Here is a 24,113-nt window from a genome sequence, read left to right as displayed (position 1 = left end):
AATAATATGAATTTGATAAAAATAAACGCCTTGAATATGAAATTACGTCATTATATCGGTTCACCGACCCACATTTGCAAAATTTTCGTCGTGTCCGTATTATTCAAAATGTCTCGAGGCATTAATGACGGTAATCTGCAAAACTCGAATATTTTTCAAATTTTTATCCCCCCAGCGAAATTTATCATAATGCTGGCCGGGCAAAATTTTCTTCTTTTTCAACGTTTTGCATTACATCGTGTTCATAATTAAGCCCGCTCTATAAAATACGCGAGTGAATTCATAAACAAAGACACGGAATTATTAGGTCGGCAGAAGAAGCGAACAAAAAAAAGAGAGACAGAGAAAAATATATATAACTATACACGGAGTCGCGTGGGTCGAAAGCGACACTGGACTCGTAAAATACGTTAGATGGCTCTCGGTATAGCTGCTGCTCCTGGCCTGTGCGCAACGCGCGAATTCGCTCGTGTATAGATAGGTACGTACAGCGCAGCACTGGCAGCAGCAGCAGCGACAGTGCTTCTTCATTCGCGCTTGCGTGCCTGCGCACACGCATATAAAAAATCAATTTAGCGAAAGTAATAGCCTTGGCTCACAGGCTCGTGTAGTTGGTAGGTATAGTAGCATGCACGTTGCAACGCGCAGCACAGCCCCCAACACACACACACACACACGCACGCACACACAATATACTCGAATAATCCCGCTGCTCGTATAAGATAGGAAGACGACGCGGGCGTTCTCTTCTAGCCGAGCCTGCGAGTCTACCTTTAACACGGACACATATAATAATGTAGCTTGGTATATCTAGCTCAGCAGTAGCTGCTGCCGCTGCGACATCCTTCGCTTCGTGCGCCACCCCATGCAGCAGCAGCACTTGCAGCACGTCGCACTCGCGACGCGTATACACGTACACACAGTTGCGCGCCCCGCTGGACGTCGAGTAGGAGCGAATTAATTTAGAAAGCCCAGGCTTTCTGCATTTCTCTGCTGACGACAGTTGACATGCAAAGAGCTACTAACATCATCATCATCGTTATAGAGAGAGGAGAGGAGAGAGAGAGAAGGAGAGACTCGTGTACTAGTCGTTGCCGCCGCTGCTGCAGCTGGCTCAGTTGTTTGTCTCTCGCGAAGCATCGCACCAGTTGCATTGTATTCATTTGTAGATTGCTATGTGGAGAAAGCCAAGAGGGCTCGCGAGCGCAATCAGTAACAGCGATATCGTATCCCATCTCTCTCTCTCTCTCGCTCTCTCTATTGCGCAGTTGCCTTTGAGCTCCACACAGCGCAGCAGGGACGAAGGAAGGCATAGGCACGAGAGACAGTAGGATATGACGCGTTGAAGCAGTGGGTAAATGCTCGTCAAACTGTCGCTGCGTCTTTCCCTCCTCTAAGAACGATTACTTCGCGCTCGATTCGCATTTCCTTACCTACTTTTAGAGACGAAATCAAGTTTGGCATCTCGATCGTTGCGTGTACGAGAAAAGTATGTTTTTCAATTATTGTTTCAAGTTTTAGTTTTGAAGAGAAAAATTTTCCCTCGATTAAACCGCACTATCCAACTGGTTTAAAGCATTGAAAGAACAACCTTGGCTCGTTAATTTTTATAAAATAATTTTTTCTACTTTCATCAGACAAGTACAGCCGACGGGTATTAACTCAGACAATTTCATTATACTCTGATCAGCTGCAGAATGAAAAGTGCGTTCCCATTCAAGCCGATACATTTGAATCGCTCATTTGCTCTGAAAATTATACTTTTAAATCGGACATACCTGCACGCGTTGCGCACGTTTTACTTTATAAGAAGAAGAATGCAGGTCTGCGTATATATACTTTTAAACCGACTCGTGCACGCTCGCAGCATTTCTTCGGTTCGTATAATTGAAAAGCGCAGAGAGAGAGAGAGAGAGAGAGAGAAAAATGTTACATTGCAGAGCAGCTCTTTAGAAATGAATTTTACCCTGTAGAGATAGAGAAAGAATAAACTGTGTTTTAAGGATACTTTTTTTGCTTTCCTTCGTTCTCTCTCTCTCTCTCTCTCTCGCTTACACGCGGCATTGTTCTGAGTATAAAGATTGATGACTGGAGCAGCAACTGCTGTGTTTGCTCGTCTAATCGAGATTTTTCTCCCTTTTTTTCTACGTTTCTAGCGAGAAAACTATAGTCGGAGAAATTGATGTACGTTTGTACATTAAAAATGAGCATTATCGAACTTGATTGTGTCTATTGTTTTTTCCAAAGTAGTAAAAGAAAAGTCGTAAGTTTGTCTGTAGCTACATATAAGAAGATTATTTTTGATATTTTTTGCAGGTAAACCGATACCAAAAGTCTCTTGGTTCCTCGAGTCGCAATTAATCAACTCAACTTCGGAAATACGTCAGGTGCAGAGCCAAAATTCCGTACCTTATCATTCATCGATGTCAACTTCGTCGTTATCCTCGTCGTCATCGTCATCATCGTCGTCATTGTCCTCGTCGTCATCGTCGTCGTCATCGTCGTCGTCGTCGTCGGCGTCATCGCAGCCTTCCACATTGTCATCGTCAACAAGGGACTCGACCAAATTCAAATTATCCACGACGTTGATTATCAGCAGGGTGACCATTAAAAATTTGAAACGTAGCCATCATCACGCCAAAGTATCTTGCAGGGCGAGTAATACACCCTTGGCAGCACCTCAAACGACCACAATCACGATATCCTTGTACAGTAAGTTTTTCAACATTATTCATTTTAATACGTCCGTGAGAGGCTCGCGCGCGAGCTTATACGATAACTTATAACGATGCTTGAAGATTTTAAGCGCTTTTTAATTTTTCTTTTCGTGTAAATAAAAAATTCCCAGCAAAAAATGTCAACGGTGGGAGGCCAAAACTTTTTTTTTTAAGCGCCAAAAAGATTGAAAACTGAGTTAGTGCTCTGTTAATATTCACTAAAATTATATGTTCATTGTTTGAACATTTGTGTCGCTAAAAAATCTCAAAAATAAATATATTTTGACGTTGGGATATATATTGCTTGTCTATTTTTCAAAAGTTTCGGACTTGCATATTCGTCAATTGTACGTTGTTACCGGTACAGCTAGTCAAATTAAAAACTGTGGATTAAAAAGAAAAAAAATTGTCGAGGGTATAAGCTGTAGGTACGGTCAACGTCACAATAGCACACAGTGTAAATTCATATACACGGGGTATATATGCAGCGCAGTGTCAAGTTTAGTGGCGCGAAATCCAAAGGTAATGGGAAAAGAATGAAAAAAAAGCAGCAGCAGCGCTGAGGGTCCGCGCTGGAGTAGGCAATATTTTAATTCCCAAGTACGCGTGCGATTGAAACATTTTTCAACGATTACAGGCGGGAGAGCCGAAGCGACGGTAGTTATACAACTGCGCGTCAAATTGAACATCTGTATGCCGTTAACGATACGCGCGCGCGCCGCGATAGTTGGCGCGCGGCCGATATACAGTCGAGGCATCCCGCCCGATATATGATAGGAGAAAGGAGAAGTGCACGCGTCGAAAGCCAATCAGCTGGACATCGTTTATAATGGGACAGAGCGAGAGAGAATCATGTATGGCAGAATTGCCCGAGATTTCGCAGAGATAGCTCTGCTGCAGCCGATAGCAAACGAGAGAGGATGAGTGAGAAGGATAGAAAGAGAGAGAGAGAGAGAGGCAGAGTCTGGCCGCAGGCTTCAATATCGATTCATTCTCTCTCATGTACATACACGTATACACACATGTACATTCGGAGAGAGATTTCCCAACTGCAATAATATTAAATTAAATTTTATGATACTGCAATAATCCCCCTGCCTGTCTGGCTTTCTTCCTTCTCTCTCTCTCTCTCTCTCTCTCTCTCTCTCTCTCTCTCTCTCTCTCTCTCTCTCTCTTTCACTCACGGGAACGTGGAGTGCGCGTGTGCGAGTGTAAATGTGCGGGTGCATGTAGTACGCAGTATACTGGACCAGGGATCGCTGCCCTCGCGTCGTTTGCGTCCAATAAGTAGCGACATTTATTGCGCCCTGATTTGTAATGGAGAGATCGAACAAGTACAATAAACATTCATGCGTAGCTATTACCTCGAGATTCTTCTTGTTATTAGTCCTTTCTTACGTCTTATCCTCTTATACGAGAATGACTAAAGTATTTCGGCTAATTGCATTTATTACCGGAAAAAATTTCGAATTCGATTCACTGAAATGACTTGCTTATGAAAAAAGTTTAAGTACGATATTACCTTTCGTTTTCAACGGAAAAATTTGCAATTTTAAATGCTTTTGAGAGCAAGCTTGTATGCATTCTCATATTCACATGTGTGTAATGTAGCATCGATGTTTTTTTTTTTTTTTTTTTTTTGANTTTTTTTTTTTTTTTTTTTTTTTTCACATACTCGCTGTAAAATAATTACTCCGTCGTCAGTTATGTAAAAATGCCACGATACGCAATCCGTGATGTAACTCAATTTTGTTAATAATACTAATTCCCGTAAAGGTTCGACGAAGCTCTTGATTGTAATAGTACACAACTGGATTAAAAAAATAACGAAATACAAACAAAAAACCGTAATTGGCTGCGAGCATCGAATTGTTTTGTTCCGCGAATGCAATTATGTTACAAACTGCAGCTTTACAGAGTCTCTTTCGATTACAATTTTTAACCGATTGCGAATAATCGCAATTTTTTTTTTTACTTTTTCAACGCACCGAATGAATCACGCGCCCGTGCGTGTCCGCGCACGAGCGTTTCTTATAGAAAATATATATACGCAAACGAAGAAACAATTTTTCGAACGAGTTACTCAAGAAAACATGTCTTGCTTATATGTTACAAACAGATAGATGGATGCGTGCAAGAAAAGCAGTACATTTTCTAGTCATGCCCATCGCACCAACCACGCGCACGAAACTTTATTATTCAATAAAATGCAAAACTTTCGTACGCATATATACTCGAGTGCATGTATGTGCCACACGTTATAGCGTGTGAGTGCACGTGTATATGTATAAAGTTGGAACAAGCGAAAATCAACATCGCGCACGCAAACACTTTTACATTATACGAAACTAGAATTGTACAGCTCAGCAGAGGCACATTCTCTCTCTCTCTCTCTCTCTTCTTGTGCTCCTTGACTTTATGTATAAAAGCCAAAACTCGGGAAACAGCAGCTTTTTTGCATTTTCCTGGCGCCCGAGCAACGTGCGCGAGTCAAGTCTCTTTGATCGAGTCAGGAGCTTAGCTTTTTTCCATATCATATACGCACGTAAAGAATTCTCTCAAGGCAAGCATTAGCATTTATAGTTTAACGGTTGCTCGTCACCGCGCGCGGAACTTTACGATTCTCGCATCTTCGAGCATTCGCGAGCACAAGGAGCTTAGTCAAGCTAAAGAGAAGGATGGGAGAGAGAGAGAGAGAGAGAGAGAGAGTGCAAAAGAGAGATAGAGCGAGAAAAAGAGAGCGGCCATGGGCAAGTTTAAATCAAATCATGTCACGCCAGGCCGTGTAAGAAGACAGCGGCCGGGCTCGAGCTGAAACGCTTTCCTCCTTCCTTGGTGGCTCGGCGCGCTATATATCTACTTATACGCACAGAGAAAGAGGGAGAGAGAGAGAAAGGAAGTAGCCGAGACGACTCGCGACTTCTGGTAATTTTTAATCAAGATAAAAAGTTCGTGAAAATAGCGAAGGAGAGCCAGGCGGGCTGTCGGGACTTATCTCTGGATGTTGAAAAAGGATAAACGAATGAAGCATTTACATCGATTCGAGTTAAGTGCCGAGAATTGAGAGCTAACGCTTTGCTAGCTCTCGCTATATGTGTTGAGGACGTACCGATTACTTCTGCTCCTCTCGGCCGCCACGAGGACGAGGACAACGACGAGTTCTCTCTCTCTCTCTCTCTACTCTTTTGAGTGGATTAGGAAGAAAGTTTCTAGATGAAACGATCTGCTATAGCTAAAAACGTTTCCTTCTCCCTCTACGACCATTTGACGATCTCGTTAAATGCCTTTAATTTTATGTAAACTCTTTATTCAGTACTCACGAACGCGCGCCTATTGTTTGACTTTTATCTCAGACAATTTTTCATGTAATATGAAAGCAGCGAAAAATTAAAATATCACCTTATTTGTTGCAGTGAAACCCTTGGAAGTTAAAATAATCAATAAGACGCAGTTCGTTTCGTCGAGCAGGAGGTACCAGACCGAGTGCAAAAGTAGCGGCTCGAGGCCGGAAGCCACTCTAACTTGGTACAAAGGCTCGAAAACGTTGAAAAATTTATCCAAAGACGTAAGTGACTATACATACTTTTTTCCGCGCAAAATCGGATTCATTCGATCGAATAAAATTAGTCGAGCCGAGAGATACGATGACTGAAATATTGACCTCGAATAAGCCTCGGCTCGACTATCTTTATAATTCGTATAACGATATACAAATTCGCGAGCGCGCGGGATCCACGCGCTGCACGCCGTGAAGCGTTGATTTAACTCAACGCCGAGGCTCCAGCGCCGGGGTATAGCAATAAGAGCATTGACAAATCGTTACCATTAGTTTCACAAAGACGGCATGAGCGTGAGCATACTCGAATGGCAGCCAGACGCCGAGGACGAAGGCAAATATCTTACCTGTCGTGCGGAGAACCGACATCTGCCGGATGCCGTTATTGAGGATAAATGGAAGCTCAAAGTTCATTGTGAGTATATACCACACTCTCTTGCTCTGCTATATATACCTGTATATATAATAGTGTATTTTCTCCATCGACTCCCGTTGAGCTAAGGCGAACGACGTATACCAATACGTTTACCACCTTTACGATCGATGCTTATAAGCCCGGACTAATCAAAGAGGAAATATCCGCTTTGATTGAACTTCTTTAAGCCGTGGAACGGTTCTGGATACTTTATATAGCTTAACCGGATTCTTTCTTTTTTTTATATTCTGCAAACGCAAAGTACACTCCGCGCGCGCGGGGTTAAAATTTAAAGGTGAAAATTCAACGTGGCTGCAGCACATGCTTGAGTACACAAGTTAATTATGGAGCAAAGTTTGGATTGACTGCAAAGTCAATACATAGCTCACTTTACTTTACACGCGGAAGATCTGGCAATTAATATCTGAGGCTCTCTTTCGCCTTTTTGATATAACCAAAAAAGAAAAACCGATCGATTAAACTGCGATTTATCAAATTCGAAATCAAATGCACGGTTAAAAAAGAAATGGAGCAAAAAGATTCGGTGTTACAGCTGGAAAAAAGCGAGTAGGAGGAGAGGATGTTGTCATGACACTACAATGAGACAATACTAATCCGAGTTCTCGAGCGAACAAGGCTGCAGCGACAAAGACAATTTTCGTCTTACAACGGACATGGCGCACGCCCGCACACTAAATCGCTTAGAGAACAAGCTCCTTAAAACGCAAACCCCAGTGCCCACGTGTATATAAACGCCATCGAGGTATAACAGCAGCGGCGGCGGAATATAGCCAAGCAACGCAATCAGCGTTACACAAGGTTCTCTCGCCTCCCTGCCTTGCCTCTCTCTCTCTCTCTCTCTCTCTCTCGTGCGCATTCTCCATAGCCGGCTCGGGTCGGCCTGTCTGTCGGATATCTACCACTGCTGTACTGTACTTATATACTTACTACTATATACGTGTTGCATATACATGCGGCTGCGATTCGGAAGCTCGGGCTACTCAAAACGACGTAAACAAGCACGAGTGACCACTACAGAGCGCGTAGACAAACCACCGCCGTCGTCGTAGTCGTAGTCGTCGTCGTCGTCGTCGTCGTCGTCGTCTGACCCAACCCCGGCATTTACTACTGCTGCAGTGTGGCACGTCCACAGCTCTACTCTCGGGGGCGCCTGATCAATGCAACCCTCCGCACTTTTTTTTACTTCATAGCTCGAGCTCGTACTTAAATATATATCTATTGGTATGGTTTGTACACCGCATGAATATATGTAGCAGCAGTGCTGTCTCTCTCTCCCTCTTTCTCTCTCTCTTTCGCACACGACAACTTCTCTTCTGCATTTGTACATAGAGCCGCACAGAGAGTAGGAGAGAAGAGAAGCAGCAGCAGTAGCGGCAACGAGTTGCTAGTGTACACATAGAGCTTCCTGGATCCACGATAAAATTAAGCTCAATCAGCTAGAAAAGCCACGTAGACTTTGAAGCAGTACATAACGCGTTTCTTACGTTCTCTCTCTCTCTCTCTCTCTCTCTCTCTCTGTCTCTCCCTCCCTCCCTTCCCTTTCCCCTACATAAATAAGAGTCGGGCAAAAGTAAACGTTCTCTCTTTCCCAGCGGCGCTCGGCGTATATACTCTGCCAGACATTTATCTCGAAGGTACTATCATACACCTGTATGTTTAATGCAACGTATAGATTACGGTCTATCGCGCTTCGCCGCGAACAAACCGTACAAGCGTGCGAGCTCCGTATCCTTTATGTATACGTGTATTCCAAGGCTTGCGTAATCAAAATCAAGTATACATTACCTCGACGATAAACAAAAGCCACGGACAGGTGACCCAGTGGTGCAAGTACAGGACAAGAAAAGGAGAAAAATCTACGGCAATATGTTTTCGACGCGCCGAGGCTTTTTCACGTGTGCAACCATGAATTCTGCATATAAACCCCGGCCTTGTGCGCAGCCAGCCAGGCATATGCATAGCCGGAGTCCTATGAGAAAGATAAACCGTCGAACGTGATCGGTAAGTCAACCAGCGGATTTCGAGTATCGAATTTCAGACGGGGCGCGCGCGCGCGCTAGGCAACGTATAAGAGAGAAGTAAAGCGAAAATAAGTAAAAAAGAAACTATTAGTGGATCGCTGCGCCTGGCTGAAACTCGCTTTGGATGTAACATTTTAATGAACGTCAACGCGTGGCTGTGCAAGCAATAATGTCGGCTCAAAATCGTCATCTTCCCTCTGCTCATCGCTTGGCTGGCTCACCCCATTGTCGAGGCTTTCGTGACTTTCTCGCGACGCAGGTGCAGCGTCGAGTACTGCTCGAGGAAAGACACTGCTACCTGTGCCACCACCTGAAAAAACAACACCCTGTAAGAACGCGTTCTCAGCAGCAGTTCAAGCAACATTCTGAAGGTACTGACCGCGAAAACCGCAATTTATGCGCGTGGCTTTGCAATGGGGAGCTCGCGCTTCTAAAACAGCCTGCCGCGGGTGACCGGACCAGGGTGTGGCGTACTCTAACTTTCACATTTACCCGCAGGAGGCACATTCTTGATCATCCTCTACAAGATTAAGTCTCTGCAATATTGCGATCTCCACTTGTCACTATTGTTCTCACTCTTATTGTTAATTTAATCAATCTACGTTTTTATTTTGAGTACACTTTCTCTTTTTCTATAGCGCTGGTAACAATACTCAACATTTTACAACTGCTTTTAGCAAACAAAAAAATTTTCTTGGATATAGAAGGGCTGTTGACACCGAGAATATACTAACCAATAGCTCCATATAATGCTACCATAATACTCCACTATTTTTTAATAAACATTTTTACTAAATAAAATTTACGAAAATTATCATTTGATGCGAGTTTTGACAATTTAATTGTAAAAAAATTGATTAAAAATTTTTCCAATCACTTTAATGTCCAACACCATGCTCATTCGTGTTCAGTATTGAATTTTACATGGAAATACGACGAATAAATTCCATGCAAATAAATGCCAAATATTTTATAATTGTTATGGTACGACCCAGAACCAAAGAACGTCATGTTAGCAGAAATAAAAATGCTTCACTTAAGAATTAAATAAGTGAAGAAATAAAAAACATTACAAAACTACGGTATAACGTGCTTTGACTTATATATACAATTATATTTAGTTTGCCACTTGCAGATTCATACGCAAAGGTACTCGCCATTTAGTGGGGAAGGATGAAATTGGTATTATTTTACTTGAACTGATTATTTTTTATTTTCTAAATTCAAAATGTGAAATTCAATGGAACGGTTTCACAACCGGTCGAGTTATCTAATTATTTTTACTTCACCACTTAAAAGTGTAGAGATTCAGGTGGTATAAGCTCAAAGTGATAGTACCGTATTCCAATTGGTTGAAAACTAGTCTAATTTTTTGGAAAAAATTAAATTATCACTTTTATGTAATTTAAAATACGCTTAATACTTTTAATAGAAAAATTAATAACAAACTAATTAATGGTACTGTAATTTAAAATATAATTTTGAATGGTCATTTTATCGTTATTGGGCTATTATTAATGTTGACAATTTTTATTAGGATTATTCTATGATATATTATCTATTCAATTCTATTATTTGTGTGCTTATTATAAAGTAAATTGGAAACTAATTAGTCGACGAGAGACTCAGATACGTGTAATTTACATCATGTATTTGTTCGAGTAAAGGTACTATCGAATAACCAAAACTTTTTTTCCCACTCTAACCTAAAATACGCAACTTTGCCGCTAATTTTAGGCTCTCGTAGGAAAAAATAGTATGTCAAACTGGTGCAGATATGGTTTTTTAACAAAACTCGTTACAGCACTCGCCTTCGGCTCGTGCTATAATCCCTCGTTTTGCTAAAAAACCATATGTGCACCCGTTGAGAAATATACTATATTTACACGAACACACGGGCTTGCGCAACAAAGTCTCGTGAAATATGCCATTTTCCAGACAGCAGTTGCGTGAAGACGGAAAAAAAACAAACGTGTAAAGTTGAAAAGAAATTGACGCTCAAGCGAAACGTAGAATTCGATACGCAACGTATCCAATATTTTAACATTTTCTCTGTCAAATTTTTTGCAAACACACACACACATATATATATATACACCTCTGTTCTAACGTATACTCACATTTATATGGTTTTGCTATATATTCTTACAATACCTAAACCGAAAAAGTCTTTCGAGAAAACGTGAGCGCAATCGAAGTTGAGGATACGTCGACAATTCCTCCGGTATTGTCTGCCATATCGACTTCCATTCTATGCTGAAACAGTAAAAAAATTCGTTTGAAATGACGCGCAAAAAATATAAGAAACCCTATTCTTCATTTTTCATTAATTTAAATACTATTCAAAATTTACTAATAAGTTAGTCGGCTTCAAAAAAAGCTTTTATGCATTTTTCAACATTACTTATGCATGAATTAATAATGGCTTTTTTTCAGTTGCACCCATCGTACAGCTGAGAGTGGGCTCTTCTCTCGATCTGAAAGGCATCAAAGAAGGCGACGATGTTACTTTCGAGTGCAACGTCAGATCGGTGCCTAGGAACTTCAAGTTATCATGGTTTCACGGAGTAAATATACATTTTTATTTTATCAATAAAAAAAAATCAATACAATTGAATATAGTCATTTTTTAACGCATCCAAAAATGAATGTAAATTTTCGAACTTACGGAGAGAAAAATCATTAATTTTCGTATGTGCTTGTTATACGTTAGTATAGATAAGCAGAGACATAGACGATGGTAAATATTGGGACGAGCTTCATAAAGAGAAGATAGTTTGGTACCTGTGTGTACCTATATACTTGTGTGTAAATAGAGAGAACTGTCTTAGCAGGGAAGAATACGCTAAATTAAAAGACCTCGAGGCAGATCGCGATTTTCGCTTTGACTATATAGAGATGCATAATATATACGCGTATATACACTCTATATGCCCTTGCGAAATAATAGCGGTAGTCTACCATCAACAGAATATATTTACATGGTATGTAATATAAGGGGCGTACACATACGCATTGATATTACTTGTCACATATTCGCTCATAAGAGGGAAATTATTATCAAACGTTGCTCGAATATTACCAATTTCTCGTTTCGACTGTGTCGTTACATTGAAGCAGGTGCATCAATTTTAATTTTAATTTTACGTTTTTTTTTTACATTATATAACGTTTTTTTCATTAATGCGGCAAAAGTGCGCCCGTATTAAAACTTGTTTTGCGATGAAAACATTTTGCGGAATGAAAGAAAAATGAGACGCTCTTGCTCGCGCGCGCGCGCGAGCATCAAAGACTCCAAAAGGAGGAAGGATGAACCGTCAAAGTTTATTAATTTTAAAAACATAATTTGTCGGCGCGCGCGCGGATTTGCGAGATAAATCAAAATTCATTTCCTTTCAACCGCAGAGAGTCGGCGTCGGCGCAAGCAGTGCGCGGGCGCGCCGCACGAAAGATGCAGCAGCAGTCGCGCGCGCACAATTATCCCATTTAATTACGCTCCCATGGCCCCACACCTGCACACAGTGCAAAAAGAAAGAGGATCCTTTGTTCCTCCGTTCGTCGAGCTGCTATGTCTTTACTTTGCATAAACTTATTCCAACTCTTTATCTATCTCTATCTGCCTCACTTTCTCCGTTTCTCTTTCTCTCTCTCTTTTACTCTTTCTTTCTCTCTCACGCTAATGTCTTTTTTTTCAAACCGATTTCAAAGCGAGAAAGGGATGTAATAGCACCATACAGCAGCATCGTACAGCACACATGTAGACACTCGCACACACGCACACACACACACACGTCTAATGTACATTTGAGCAAATAATTCCCTTCCCTTCTCTTTTTTACCGAGAGCGAAAAATAGCTGCTGCTTTACTGGCAGTGAAACGCGCGTTAGTACGAGAAAGAGAGAAAGCGAAAAGCTTTTTGGTCGTCGTCGTCGTCGTCGTCGTCGTAGTCGCGCCTCGCGCGAGCGTAAGTCGGGGAATGGAGTTCGGCAGTTAAGCTGCTCGAGCAGGATCACGACGCTTGTTTATGTCCTCGTTCTTTCTCTCGTTCGCTTTTGCGCGCGCGCACACACGCACAGACACACCCACACACATACACGGACGAACGCATTCACACGTACGCGTATACGAAGCTCAGGCTCCAACTTTCTTTTCCGACGATTCGTCGCTCGCTCGTGTAGAACTCGAGACCTGAGAAAGCAGCGGTATGTAGCAGTAGCGAGCAAACTAGGTGATTTTCGTGCGAATACACGTGATGAAAGTTTACAGAAAATGAGGAAGATTTGTCGCTTTTCAGTGGGGGGTTAATTATTCGCCCCTTGGCGAGTCGTGGATGGGGTGTCATTAAGACGTTAAGCTGCCAGTAAAAGTACACGCACCCGCAGGCGTGTATATGTACGCGCGCGCACGACGGCTCGCATGCGTATATGTATACTTTTAACGAGGAGCAGCAGCAGTGGCAGCGGGAGCAGCGTCGTAAAATTGCGCTTCTGAACGCAGGAGCAGCTCGAGATTTTAAAAGCTCGCCTCGAGTAATATGTAACGCGCGTGCACCGCAGGTGGGAGGGGGCCTGCTACTTGTACCTAATGGCTATGCACTTTTTTCTTCTCTCACTCTCTCTCTAGCTGTCGTTACTCACGTCACTGAAATAACATCCATGTAAATTTAAACAACGCCGAGGTGGAGGAGGAGGAGTGCAACGTACGCACGCGGATACTTTTTAGCCTAAATGTTTACGAGCTTTATTACTCGGTGGCACAGGTGCAATTCATGCTAGAAGCCCCCCAGTGCACCTTTGCATTACTCGCTTGTACACGATATATACTTACTATGCTTAACTGCGCAACAAACCTAGATACTTTAAATGGAATACATCAACGAAATTCGACTAAAGTCAAGCTCTCAGCTGAAAAAAGCACTCGTAATTTTCTTCGGGCATTATTAAAAGTTTTGTAAAATTATTTCTTCAATAATGCTCAAATTAAAATGTCAAAATTCGGTAAATGACTTTTTCATTTGATCAGTCCACGCAAAATTTCATCAGACTGTAGAGCAGCGATAAATTCATTAATAATCACGTTTGTAGAGAACGTGTCCATCGTTTCAATCGCATTTTGTCGTGCGCCGGGGTAAAAATGTGCTATATTTATGTATATCAATAAACCAGGCAGCCAACAGACCAGCCCAGCTCGTTTGTTGGTTGTTTTTTTCTTTCTGTGTTTTTTTTTTGCAGCGCTGCGCGAGCTCGTTACGCAAGCAGCTCGAGCAGTATATATTTTTATTATTCATAAAGTACGCGTTTTTCATTTGCTATCAGCTATTGTTGTTACGGCTACTGCTGCTGCTGCTGCTGTTGTCATTACGCAATGCGTTGGACTGCGCGTGCAAATATTCAACAGGAGCGCTCGGTGCAGCTATAATATCGAAGTAGTTTCGCCGATGATGTTTGCTCAACGCTCTCCTTTCTTTTCCCCCAACGCTCCGCGGCAGTTATACAGTCGATAATTTTATAAAATGCATTTTTCCGAGGCCGCTGTGCGAGCTCGTGTTTACCCGTATAAAAGTGGACATTTCGAAATCAAATTATCAAATGAAAGCCAGCCTTCGGGCTTCGGGACATTATGCGCGCGATGTAAGTTCGAAAAAGCAGGCCAGGAGAGAGAATGAGAGATGGAAAAAAAAAATAATAATTGCGAACAAAGAGGCTGAAATGTGAAAAGCATATAAAAGTCAATTGTTCGAAGTTACTACGATTGTGTGTACATTACGAGTCGTTGATACAGGGGCCGCTCATTCATACGTGAGCTCTTGGAGTGTTACATATAGTACTCTGCTTGTGAAACGATAGCGCGAGTGAACGAGAGCGAGAGAGAGAGAGATAGAGAGAGAGAAAGAGGGAGGGAGCGAGAGGAAAAGAGAGAAGTGTATTCTCTTGGAATTATTGTGAATTCACGACTTTACACCACCCCACCCACCGCGCGAGCGACCCCTTCGAGTCGTTTCCGTTTTATTCAAAATTTTGCATTTGCGCACACTCGGCATTCATATATACATAGCAGCCGAACTCTGTATATCCGCGGGTTATACATGGGAATCGATGCAGATTAATGGCACATAAAGTCAATCGTTCGCGAATGCCGATTTCTCTCGCGCCCGCGAGCTTATGGACGAGAAAAAAATTTCCCTTACACCCATACATTTTTTCAACTGTTTACCAACCCAATGTTGTGCCTCGCTACGGATATCGCACTGAAATTAAATATCAGAAATTACGTCGCATGATTTTTCTCGTAATTTAATCGTGCGACGCTTCGTCGTATTCATGCGTTGTACTGGCAGTGCACAGCTCAGACGAGATACAAAAAAAAATTAATCATCTAATAGCTCGAGCTTGTTCGACTAACTATATATCCGTGTAAGACTCGAGAGTGCAGCAGTGATTTTTTTGTTGCCTGCCTGCAGAATAAAGAACTGCGCCACAATGCCAGCGCCGGGGTGGTACTATCCGATCAATCTCTCGTGCTCCAGGGAATAAGCCGAGAGGCAGCGGGTAACTACAGCTGCGTGGCAACCAACTCCGAGGGACGCAACAGATCCAACCTAGTTCCTTTGCGCGTCATGTGTGAGTATATCCATAATAATCATGTATTTTACAAGAAAAAAAATGTCTACGATCACTGCGTCTCTCGTTGGACGCGTCTGGACGCGTCTGGGCGCGTTTATGGCCAAACGGAGTTCTACTCCATAGTCCGTTTCAAATAAAGTAATCGAATCAAAGTAATCTGGAAATTAATAAAATATACCACCGAGCGAGCCGGTCGAGCTCTTTGCCTCGTACGAATACAAAGCTCCCAAGCACCTGGCAAGTATAGTGATGATGTACAATATACGTGTCACATTTCAGCCGGGATGGTTTGTCTATACGTGCAAGCGGGAGGTATAGTATCGAAGTTGTACAACTACTATAGCACGTATCGCTGTGTGCATCTCATTTGGCATATATAAATTCTCAACGTATTCTCGGTTTGGTATAATAGACTCACGCGCAGCTGATGGCTTTATATTCTAGCAATTTCGAGTACGCTAGCGCGCGCGTGTTTTCCTTTGTGCAGCTCGCACCGCAGCTCGCCTAGCTTATAATACGCTCGAGGCATATGGAATTATGCGCCCCCGAGGCAATGCATCGCCACGTAGCTTCGCGTAGTACTTTTCGTCCACGACTCGCGCGTGCGATTCCGAGACGTATACACTCGTCGACTACACGATATAACGTTATGTTTCGTGCGTTGTACAGATGCGCCGACGTGCAAGCAGCTGAGACCTTTGGAGCCTCACGAGATCGACGACGACAACGACGACGACGAAGAGGAAGAGAGGGACGAGGAGGAGGATGCCGAAGAAAATATGAACGCCCTCGTGGACTTTGAGAACGAGGAAGAGCAGGAGAGGAGGTCGAGGAGGCGCTCGCGGCGGAAACGGCTGCTCAAGCTGCTCTGCGCCATCGAGGCCAATCCGCGGAGCGTCCAGTTCTACTGGAGCTTCAACAACACGATCCTGGAGCCGGCCCAGAATCTGCCCGACAAGCGTTTCCGCAGCGAGGGTCTGGTCAGCCGACTGAGCCACTCGCTCGACACCGAGCAGGACTACGGGACCTTCAGCTGCTGGGCCAGCAACGAGATCGGCCAGTCCAAGCAAGCCTGCGTTTACCACGTGCCGGAACCGAGTGAGTAGCGCCTCACGGCGCCTCGAGTGGCGCGCGCGAATCTAATAAAGGCGCGTATATTTTATTATTTTCCGTGTAAATTCGTCTCTCGTAGCCGCCTGCACACGAGATGCGTATCCGCACGTGTTATTTTGCCTTACGTATATACGCTACGTTAAAGCGCGCAGGATATTAATTGGCTTATTTACGGAGCTGAGATTGCGCGCATATATATACCCGCATACCCCGCGCGTTATACCTGCGAAATTTAAAATAATTTACAGCTGGCTGGGCGCAGCGAACTCCATCAGCGGCAAATATTTAATTTTATAATTTTCCTCGAGCTTGGCCTTTTTTTCGGGGGCGCGCGTACGTATATTTCATAGTAATGTACTTCGACGTTATGGACTTGGAATTTAGCGAAGCGCGCGTGTACACGCGTTTATGTAATACAGTGCGATACGTATACTGCAAGCTGCACACGTATACTCATTTTACCGGTCCGTGTTTGCCATTGAAATAACACTTAAATCTGCACATCGGAGAATATATAACTCGGCAACTTGTCTGATGTAAGATCAGACTTTGGAGCGAATGTAAATTTCGAGATTTATACTAACAGAGGATTCTCTATTCAAATATGGCTGAAGAGATTATTATAATGTATGGGTCGTAGAGATAAGTTCTAACTTAACCAAAGCAGAGCAGCAGCAGCAGCAGCAGTAGTAACGACAGTAGCAGCTATCCGCCAGATTTTCATGAGAAATAATACCAACTTTTTGCACTATACCTGCAGCTCCAATTTCTAGCGAGGGAATTTACGAATATATTTTTGCTGAAAAACCCAAGTAACGTAGCGGCTTCGCGGGGGGATCAAACTCCCCGGGCTCGAACGACGCCGGATTTGGGCAGGTGTACGCGCGGCCTCGAACTTAATTGAAATTTGTTCATGCGAAATCGAAACAATCGCTTCGTTTGACTGGCTGTGTATAATAATATAATGCCATTGTTGTCGGGTATAGGAGCTACTATTACCACCACTACTATACTACACGCCGTTGCGCCAGCACGTAGCGCAACACAACACGCACCCACACACAGGTGGATGGAGGTGGAGGCGGGGGCGTACTCGAAGATATAATTTAAATCGACGGGCACGAAGGCATCGCGCACGGCACCCGCTTGAATTATTGTATTGCTCAGCCAGACGATTATAAATACTAATAACTTTGTTGCGCGCGCGCGTATACCGCAGGTGGACACGACAATGGTTGGCGATGCATAATTTTCGTCGGCTTCGATTAGAAATCATCGAATGAACGATGGCCCCAGCGCTCGATGCTTTATTATACATGGGGTACGATCGGTCGTCGTTCCGGTTATTTGATACCAATACACGCGGACACACAAGTACTATCAGGTGCACTATGTAACATCGATACGCGCCGGGAAGCCCAAGCGCCCCTTATTTAATTTCGCGCGCTGCCGCGCGATTTTCAAAGGAAAATGATAAAACGTACCGAATTCGTTTTAATCGTGTACTCGCTTTACGTGCAGAGGACGTCTAGCGGCATCCCTTTTGTCTCAATTGACAAACGATGAAAGGTCGCGCGGTGTCAGTTGCAAATTAACCCCAGGACATTTATAATTTGATGAATACATCCGCACTCGAAAAGCTGCTGCTTGTGAATGAAGGAAATTGCATAAAACCGCGAGCGATGCGAGAGCGCTTGTATGTACATATTGCACGAAATGCATGATAAATTTTACATGTCGCTCCTCGCGCTTGAAAGCAGTTCTCTCTCTCAATATCTCCAGCCGAAACTAACAAGGATTTTCTAATCTCGACGCGAGCTGCTTGTTTTGTAACATACACACACAGCGGCTCTTGATATAACTTTTATGAAAATTTGCACGCGCACACTTTTCTCTCTTTCAGCCGAGCCCCACCCCCCGCTTTGCCTACCTATATATAGCTACATATATAGGCAAGCAGCGCGTTTGAACACGCGGATATATACAAGGATACGTACCTGCTTTAGCGCGAATGTATCTTAACAGCTGTGGATAATTAAATGGTTAATTAAAACCATGACGTTCACTTTGCACTTTTGCCTCCTCTGCCGCCGCTGCTGCGCGTTCATATATTGGAAGTATGAATCTTGCCGCTTTTCCGCTCGGGATATACATATATAATACGCAGCGAATCGCTGCGCACGGATACACTGCGTATTTTATATTATATATGCGCGTAGGTGTGTGCGGTATAAAAGCGCAGCGCGCGCCGTATTCGAGAGCTGCTGCTGCTGCTGCTGCTGCGGCGCTGCGATTGTCGCACTCTATCGCCGTAAATTTTTTATATCTGTAAATTAAGCGAAATTTCCATTGAATATTCATTCTCACGCCGAGCTTGCGTGCCTATAGGTGTGTAAGACTACATGTAGGTTGGGTGGAATTGCGACGTTCGCGCGTTTGCATTACACTTTAGCTGCTACTGCGCACAAAGCTGCTAGCTGTACGCTTCGATTTTCACTTTGATTATTTTTAATGTAATTCGCGCGCTATGTGTCACACGGACTACACCATAGTATTCTCTATACGTGTACCCATGTAAAAGCCGGCTAATGCACCAGTAGCTATACAAACGGAGAAGAGATATTCTTATTGTTTGAAAAGGGATCGAGGTGATGATAATGAATTTCATTCTTCCCTGCAAAATTCGCAGTGAAGCCCGAGGCCCTGCAGAACTGCACGGCGCGCAATCAGAGCGGCGCCTGGATCAGGATCTCGTGCTACGAGGGCGCGGACGGCGGACTGCCCCAGCGCTTCGTGGCGAGCGTCGACGAGCTCAGCTGGGAGTCGGACACGCCCGAGTGGCGGCTGGAGCTGCGCAAGCCGAGCAGCCGCGTCGTGCTGTTCGCCGTCAATGCTCGGGGCACCAGCGAGCCCGTCGTGCTCGAGGGCATTGTCTACAGGGACGTCGCCAAGTTTACGGGTAAGTAAGGCGCGCGAGCCGCGGCACAACTTTTTTTATTAGCTACGACGACGAGCAACTCTTTGACATTGCTGCCTAGCTGTATAGCTGCAGCGTCGCGAGCTTCCACGAAAAAATTCATAATTTCTTATGAAGCGGAGTACTACAAAGCAGCGCGGCTTCCTTATTGACGTCGAGGCGCAGGTATCTCTCTCTCTCGCCGCAGCTCGTAATTTGCTCTCTTTCACTTTTGTCGAGGCCTGCACCAAGAAGTTGCAAAGATTACTTTCATTAGCTCGGCGACGAACTACCAGTCGCTGAGAAATAATTGCCTCCGAGCGAAGGCAGCAAAAAAGAAAAAAAATTGAAAAGAAAAAGGGAAAGCTGAGGTGAAAAATGACGTTGCAAATGACGTATCATACGCGTGTGTTGCCAACAGGTGAAACGGGCCTTCCTCTCGACATATCGCCCATTCTGATCGGCCTGGGTGGCACCGCCACGGGATTAGGTCTTATCGTGACGGGTGTATTAATGGCGCTTTGGAGAAAACACGCGGCCATGGGCGGCAGCGGTACCGGTGGCTCGGGCTCCTCGCCGAGCAAACCAAAAGCTCTTCAGCAGCATCAGCACCAACAGCAGCATCTGCATCAGCCACCGAGCATTGCCACGTTTGCGGTCAAAGGCGTCGAGGAGGAGGATGGAAATCCCGATCTCATACCGACTACGGCGCTAACCAATAATTATGCAGGTACGTAGTAGTACTCGCTGATGGCTATACGAAGCCAGCCAGCCACCGCGTCAGAGCTCACTTACCGCCGCGACACCAAACACGACTACGACGCGTCTCTCTCTCGCCGGCTCTCTGCCGCATGCGAGCTCGCACACGAGTATAAATCAGCGATAAGCATAAGTCTCGCCTTGCAAGCTCTCGTTGTCGAGTGTAGTTGCACTGCACGGCACTGCACACACACACACACAGACGCGTAGCGTAAATGTGTACACATACTCGCTGCGCGATGATAAATTAAACGCAAGCCTATGACGACGAGCGCGCGAGCGTTAAATTCAAGCTTCGAGTCGAAACTCGCCTGGATATGTGTGTGCGCAGCTATGGCCATGGAACGTTGATTTTGTTTGCACGGCGCCCATCAGCAGCAGCCAGACTTTCACACACGCATACACATATACAGCACAGCGAGGCTGAAACCGGAAACTTCGCTCTTACCTTTATATAACGTTTCCTCGAGCGTCGGGACTCGACTTTAATAATACATCGCGCTCGTCCTTTTGATGAAATCTACGAATTGCGCCGCGTTATATACACACAGGCCCATCAATTAACGCCAAACAACATTTCCTATATATATGCACCGTGTTGCGCGTATGAATAATTTACTGCGGCACGCGAGCACGAGAGGATATACACCGGCAAGGCACCGATTATTCTCACGATGATTGTTACAGATCGCAAGCTCTCCGTTTACGGATCGCTGCCGAGAAGGACGATGTGGGGAGACGATCCCCACATGCCGCCAAGAGTTTTGCAGGATATCGACTATCCCAGAGCAGCGCCTAATGTAAACATCGCATTTTTTTTTTCAATAAATAAATGTTTATCTCAACCGCAGCTGTAAATTCAACGTAAAATATATTTTTTGCAGACTTACCACAGCTTACAAAGACCAACTCGTTACACTGCCGATACGATAGTCAGACATGCAACCGTCCAAGAAAGTTGTATCTAAAACAAAAATTTGACGCAGAAGAGTGCATTGCGTATATAAATTGTACATATACATAATTCGTTGACGAGCTCGCTATTGCGTGAGTACGAGACGAGACTGAAACCTATGAATTTTTAAGAATACCACATGGAAAGATTGTTTTAAAAACACGTAACACCTATACGCGTATAGCTATTTAACTAATGACGATAATGTGTGTGTAAATATTGTACATAAAATTAAATTTTTACAAATGTATATTGTTTAAAAATTTATTGTTTTGATTAAATAAAAACAAATTGATAACTTTATTCATTCATCAAAAGTATTTGAATTCAAATAACAACTGAATTATCACTTTTTGAATTTTATCATTTTTAATGATTCTTCATTGTTTTTATTAATTTGCTCTCTGTTATTGAAACATTTTAATCCTAAATAATATATTCCTATTTACAATTTGATTGCTTTTGCTATATCTTATTTGTAAGTGTCAATAATCTATTTCATATTCATCGTCATCGATGAATGATGGATCATAATCTGATTCATCAATAGATTCAGTGAACGAGTCCTCATCAGAGAAATCACTTTCAGGGGTAAGTTGCCTAGCTACTGTTGTTTTGACTTTTCTGGGTTTGCGAACTGTATGTTTATAATCCTGTTTGTGCTGTGGATTTTTGCGATAGCATGCAGTTCCATACTCACATTCAGGCCTTTGATCAATAAGATTATAATCACTGTCCCCTGGATGAGAAAATTGACTTCTATGCTCTGAATTTATCCTAAATAGTTAAAATGAACATCAAAAAATTGAAGCACTGATACTACAAATGGAAATGCTTTCATTTACCTGTAACATGTATCTCCATATTTGCACTTTTCTCTGTACTTTGGTTTATTATTTGTTTGACCAGTTTGTTGAGCTCCATCACCAGTTGCATTAGAGACACCAACTTGATCACTGCTACCAGTAGCATTACCTATATCTAATGCTTGATCACCATCACCAACTTGACCATTTAAAATTCTTGCTTCAAAATCATCTCCATGATCATCATTTACATTTGGAATAAATAGAGGATCAGATTGTTCATTTTCATCTGACTTTGAGTTTATTTTAGTTTCAATTTGATCATGCTCTTTAGTTTCTGCTGAATAATTTGAACTTTCTTCTTTTTTAATTTGTAAAGTAATTGCTTCATAGGGTGTATTATTGTGCGCTTCATTATTAACTGCTGAATCTTGTACTGAATTATCACCTGTACCTGCATTGCTATTGTCAATTTCTGAACATGGTTTTTTACAAGGTGGCTCATCACCAGATGATTCTTCCTGCTGCATAACAACATTTTCATTGCAAGATACTCCTATCACTGACAAAATTAGGTATAAAATAAAATCTTACCAGCCTCTTGTTTACTAGATTATTATTTTCACTCATTGCAGATATTACTCTAAACCAAATTTTAATTGGATTAAGAAGACACGTGTCTTGCAAATGTAAAGGATAAGTAGTATCAATTCCCAACTGCCTCCAGTTTGAGTCTGCCCGACTTCTAATGTAACACTGCACTCCTTTAAACTGCTCGAAATGAAAACGAAAAATAACAAATTAAACGACGTAACCTAAAACATTTTGCGATAGCATTTTAGAGTCTCACTGGTGTTATCGACATTTGTCCATCAGGAGTTACTTGAATATTGATTGCTTTTGAAAGAGTTGGCTCATCCTAGATGATAACAATAAAGTACTTATTATAATAGTAACGAGAAGCATTGCACGATCCCGTACAATGTTGACGTAAACAATGCGGCGCTAACGCATGTGTCATCATTGGCGCCAAAACAAAAATTTGGGTTTGTCCACAAGTTTGAGCATGGCGCGAATCGTTCACAAGGCCCAACGTACGACCTTTATCGCGGTAAATTGAAAATATCGTTTTTGGTGCACAAAACTTTAATTCTTGCTTATTATTGATTTTATCAATTCAACTAAATGTAATTTCAATTTTTGATTCTCTGACAACCCAAAGGCTATGGAAACGTGAGCGTAAGAATTTCAACCTACGTTTTTAATGATGTCATTGCCAATTAAATTGTCACCGACTTGTAATCTAATTTTCCGCGCGATCAAATTGTCGATGCAAATAATCTGAAATAAGCTTGACATTTTTCTGGTTTCAACGAACGATGATCCGATGATGCGCCAAAAAATAAACTGAGAAGTCTGTGTTATGCGAGGATAAAAATAACGTTAAAAACTTAAAGGTTATAAATATAAGTAATTAAGCACTGTTGAATTTTGAGGAGCAAAATAACAAAGGAACAATCGCGCGCACTCACGCGCTATCCAGCCTTGAAAACGAGCTCGCGGCGGGGAAATTTTGTTTTTCCATCGTATTTATTTTTCGATCTGCAGCGTACCTTGACCGCAAGCTCGCGGCGAATCGCAATTAAAAATATCGCGCGTTTTGCAGCGCGCGCAAAAGCTCGAAACGTTGATTTCTGCGCGTCGGGGGATGCGGCTCGTGATATAACTATAATAATACACGAATGCGGCGCGATGAATCATACACCGCAAAATGCAGAGGTTAATGTTTCCCCGAAGCTACAATGTCATGTTTAAGCAATCAGCTGCCGGTGCGGGGGGGAACACCGTATTATATCCGAGCGATCTGGTATACGTCCAATGATTGTTAAATATTATGAAAATTTTTGGACCGATGCCCTGCATATATTCGCTACGCGCAGTAGTCCACTGCTGTAGTAGCAGCTTCTGCGCACGAATCAACGAATCCACTTCACTGCGTGGCCGGCAATATGTGTGTAAAACTTTATTATATAGATAGATGTAGGTATCCCCACGCGCGCCTCTCGAGTGTATAATCGTGAATATCAACTTTCACCCCGTGAAAACTTTGAAATGATTTCTAGAAGTCTTTTTCCGATCCGAGCCGGAATATCAGTTTGAAAGGAAATCC

General features: G+C 43.0%; 2 protein-coding genes across 2 annotated transcripts in view; one reads left to right on the top strand and one right to left on the bottom strand.

The window, feature by feature from the left end:
* LOC106653854 overlaps positions 1 to 21,262 on the top strand; it is a 72,970-nt gene extending 51,708 nt beyond the window's left edge. Inside the window, exons 6-15 of the mRNA XM_014373448.2 lie at positions 2,317 to 2,712; positions 6,131 to 6,282; positions 6,547 to 6,688; positions 11,167 to 11,297; positions 15,192 to 15,351; positions 16,024 to 16,452; positions 19,157 to 19,426; positions 19,845 to 20,153; positions 20,870 to 20,982; positions 21,067 to 21,262. Coding sequence (XP_014228934.1) covers positions 2,317 to 2,712; positions 6,131 to 6,282; positions 6,547 to 6,688; positions 11,167 to 11,297; positions 15,192 to 15,351; positions 16,024 to 16,452; positions 19,157 to 19,426; positions 19,845 to 20,153; positions 20,870 to 20,982; positions 21,067 to 21,150 — 2,186 coding nt within the window. The 3' untranslated portion in view covers positions 21,151 to 21,262. The remainder of the gene's footprint in view (positions 1 to 2,316; positions 2,713 to 6,130; positions 6,283 to 6,546; positions 6,689 to 11,166; positions 11,298 to 15,191; positions 15,352 to 16,023; positions 16,453 to 19,156; positions 19,427 to 19,844; positions 20,154 to 20,869; positions 20,983 to 21,066) is intronic.
* A 125-nt stretch (positions 21,263 to 21,387) lies between these two features.
* On the bottom strand, positions 21,388 to 23,228 carry LOC106653862 (aprataxin and PNK-like factor). The gene is made up of 5 exons (XM_014373455.1): positions 23,201 to 23,228; positions 22,794 to 22,862; positions 22,538 to 22,714; positions 21,983 to 22,467; positions 21,388 to 21,914 (listed from the first exon to the last, which is right to left on the bottom strand). The coding sequence occupies exons 2-5, from the start codon at positions 22,806 to 22,808 to the stop codon at positions 21,623 to 21,625; spliced, it is 969 nt and encodes a 322-aa protein (XP_014228941.1). The 5' UTR covers positions 22,809 to 22,862; positions 23,201 to 23,228; the 3' UTR covers positions 21,388 to 21,622.
* Positions 23,229 to 24,113: the final 885 nt, after the last annotated feature.

The sequence above is a fragment of the Trichogramma pretiosum genome, unplaced genomic scaffold (genome assembly GCF_000599845.2).
Source record: "Trichogramma pretiosum strain Unisexual culture from Peru unplaced genomic scaffold, Tpre_2.0 scaffold11, whole genome shotgun sequence".
In the NCBI taxonomy this organism is placed as follows: domain Eukaryota; kingdom Metazoa; phylum Arthropoda; class Insecta; order Hymenoptera; family Trichogrammatidae; genus Trichogramma; species Trichogramma pretiosum.
This window is presented reverse-complemented; position numbering and strand designations above follow the sequence as displayed.

Coding starts and splice junctions, on each gene's coding strand:
- LOC106653862 (XM_014373455.1), bottom strand. Junction 22,468..22,537: donor ATCTAGTAAACAAGAGGCTG/GTAAGATTTTAT, acceptor GTTGTTATGCAG/CAGGAAGAATCATCTGGTGA. Junction 21,915..21,982: donor TATGGAGATACATGTTACAG/GTAAATGAAAGC, acceptor TTAACTATTTAG/GATAAATTCAGAGCATAGAA.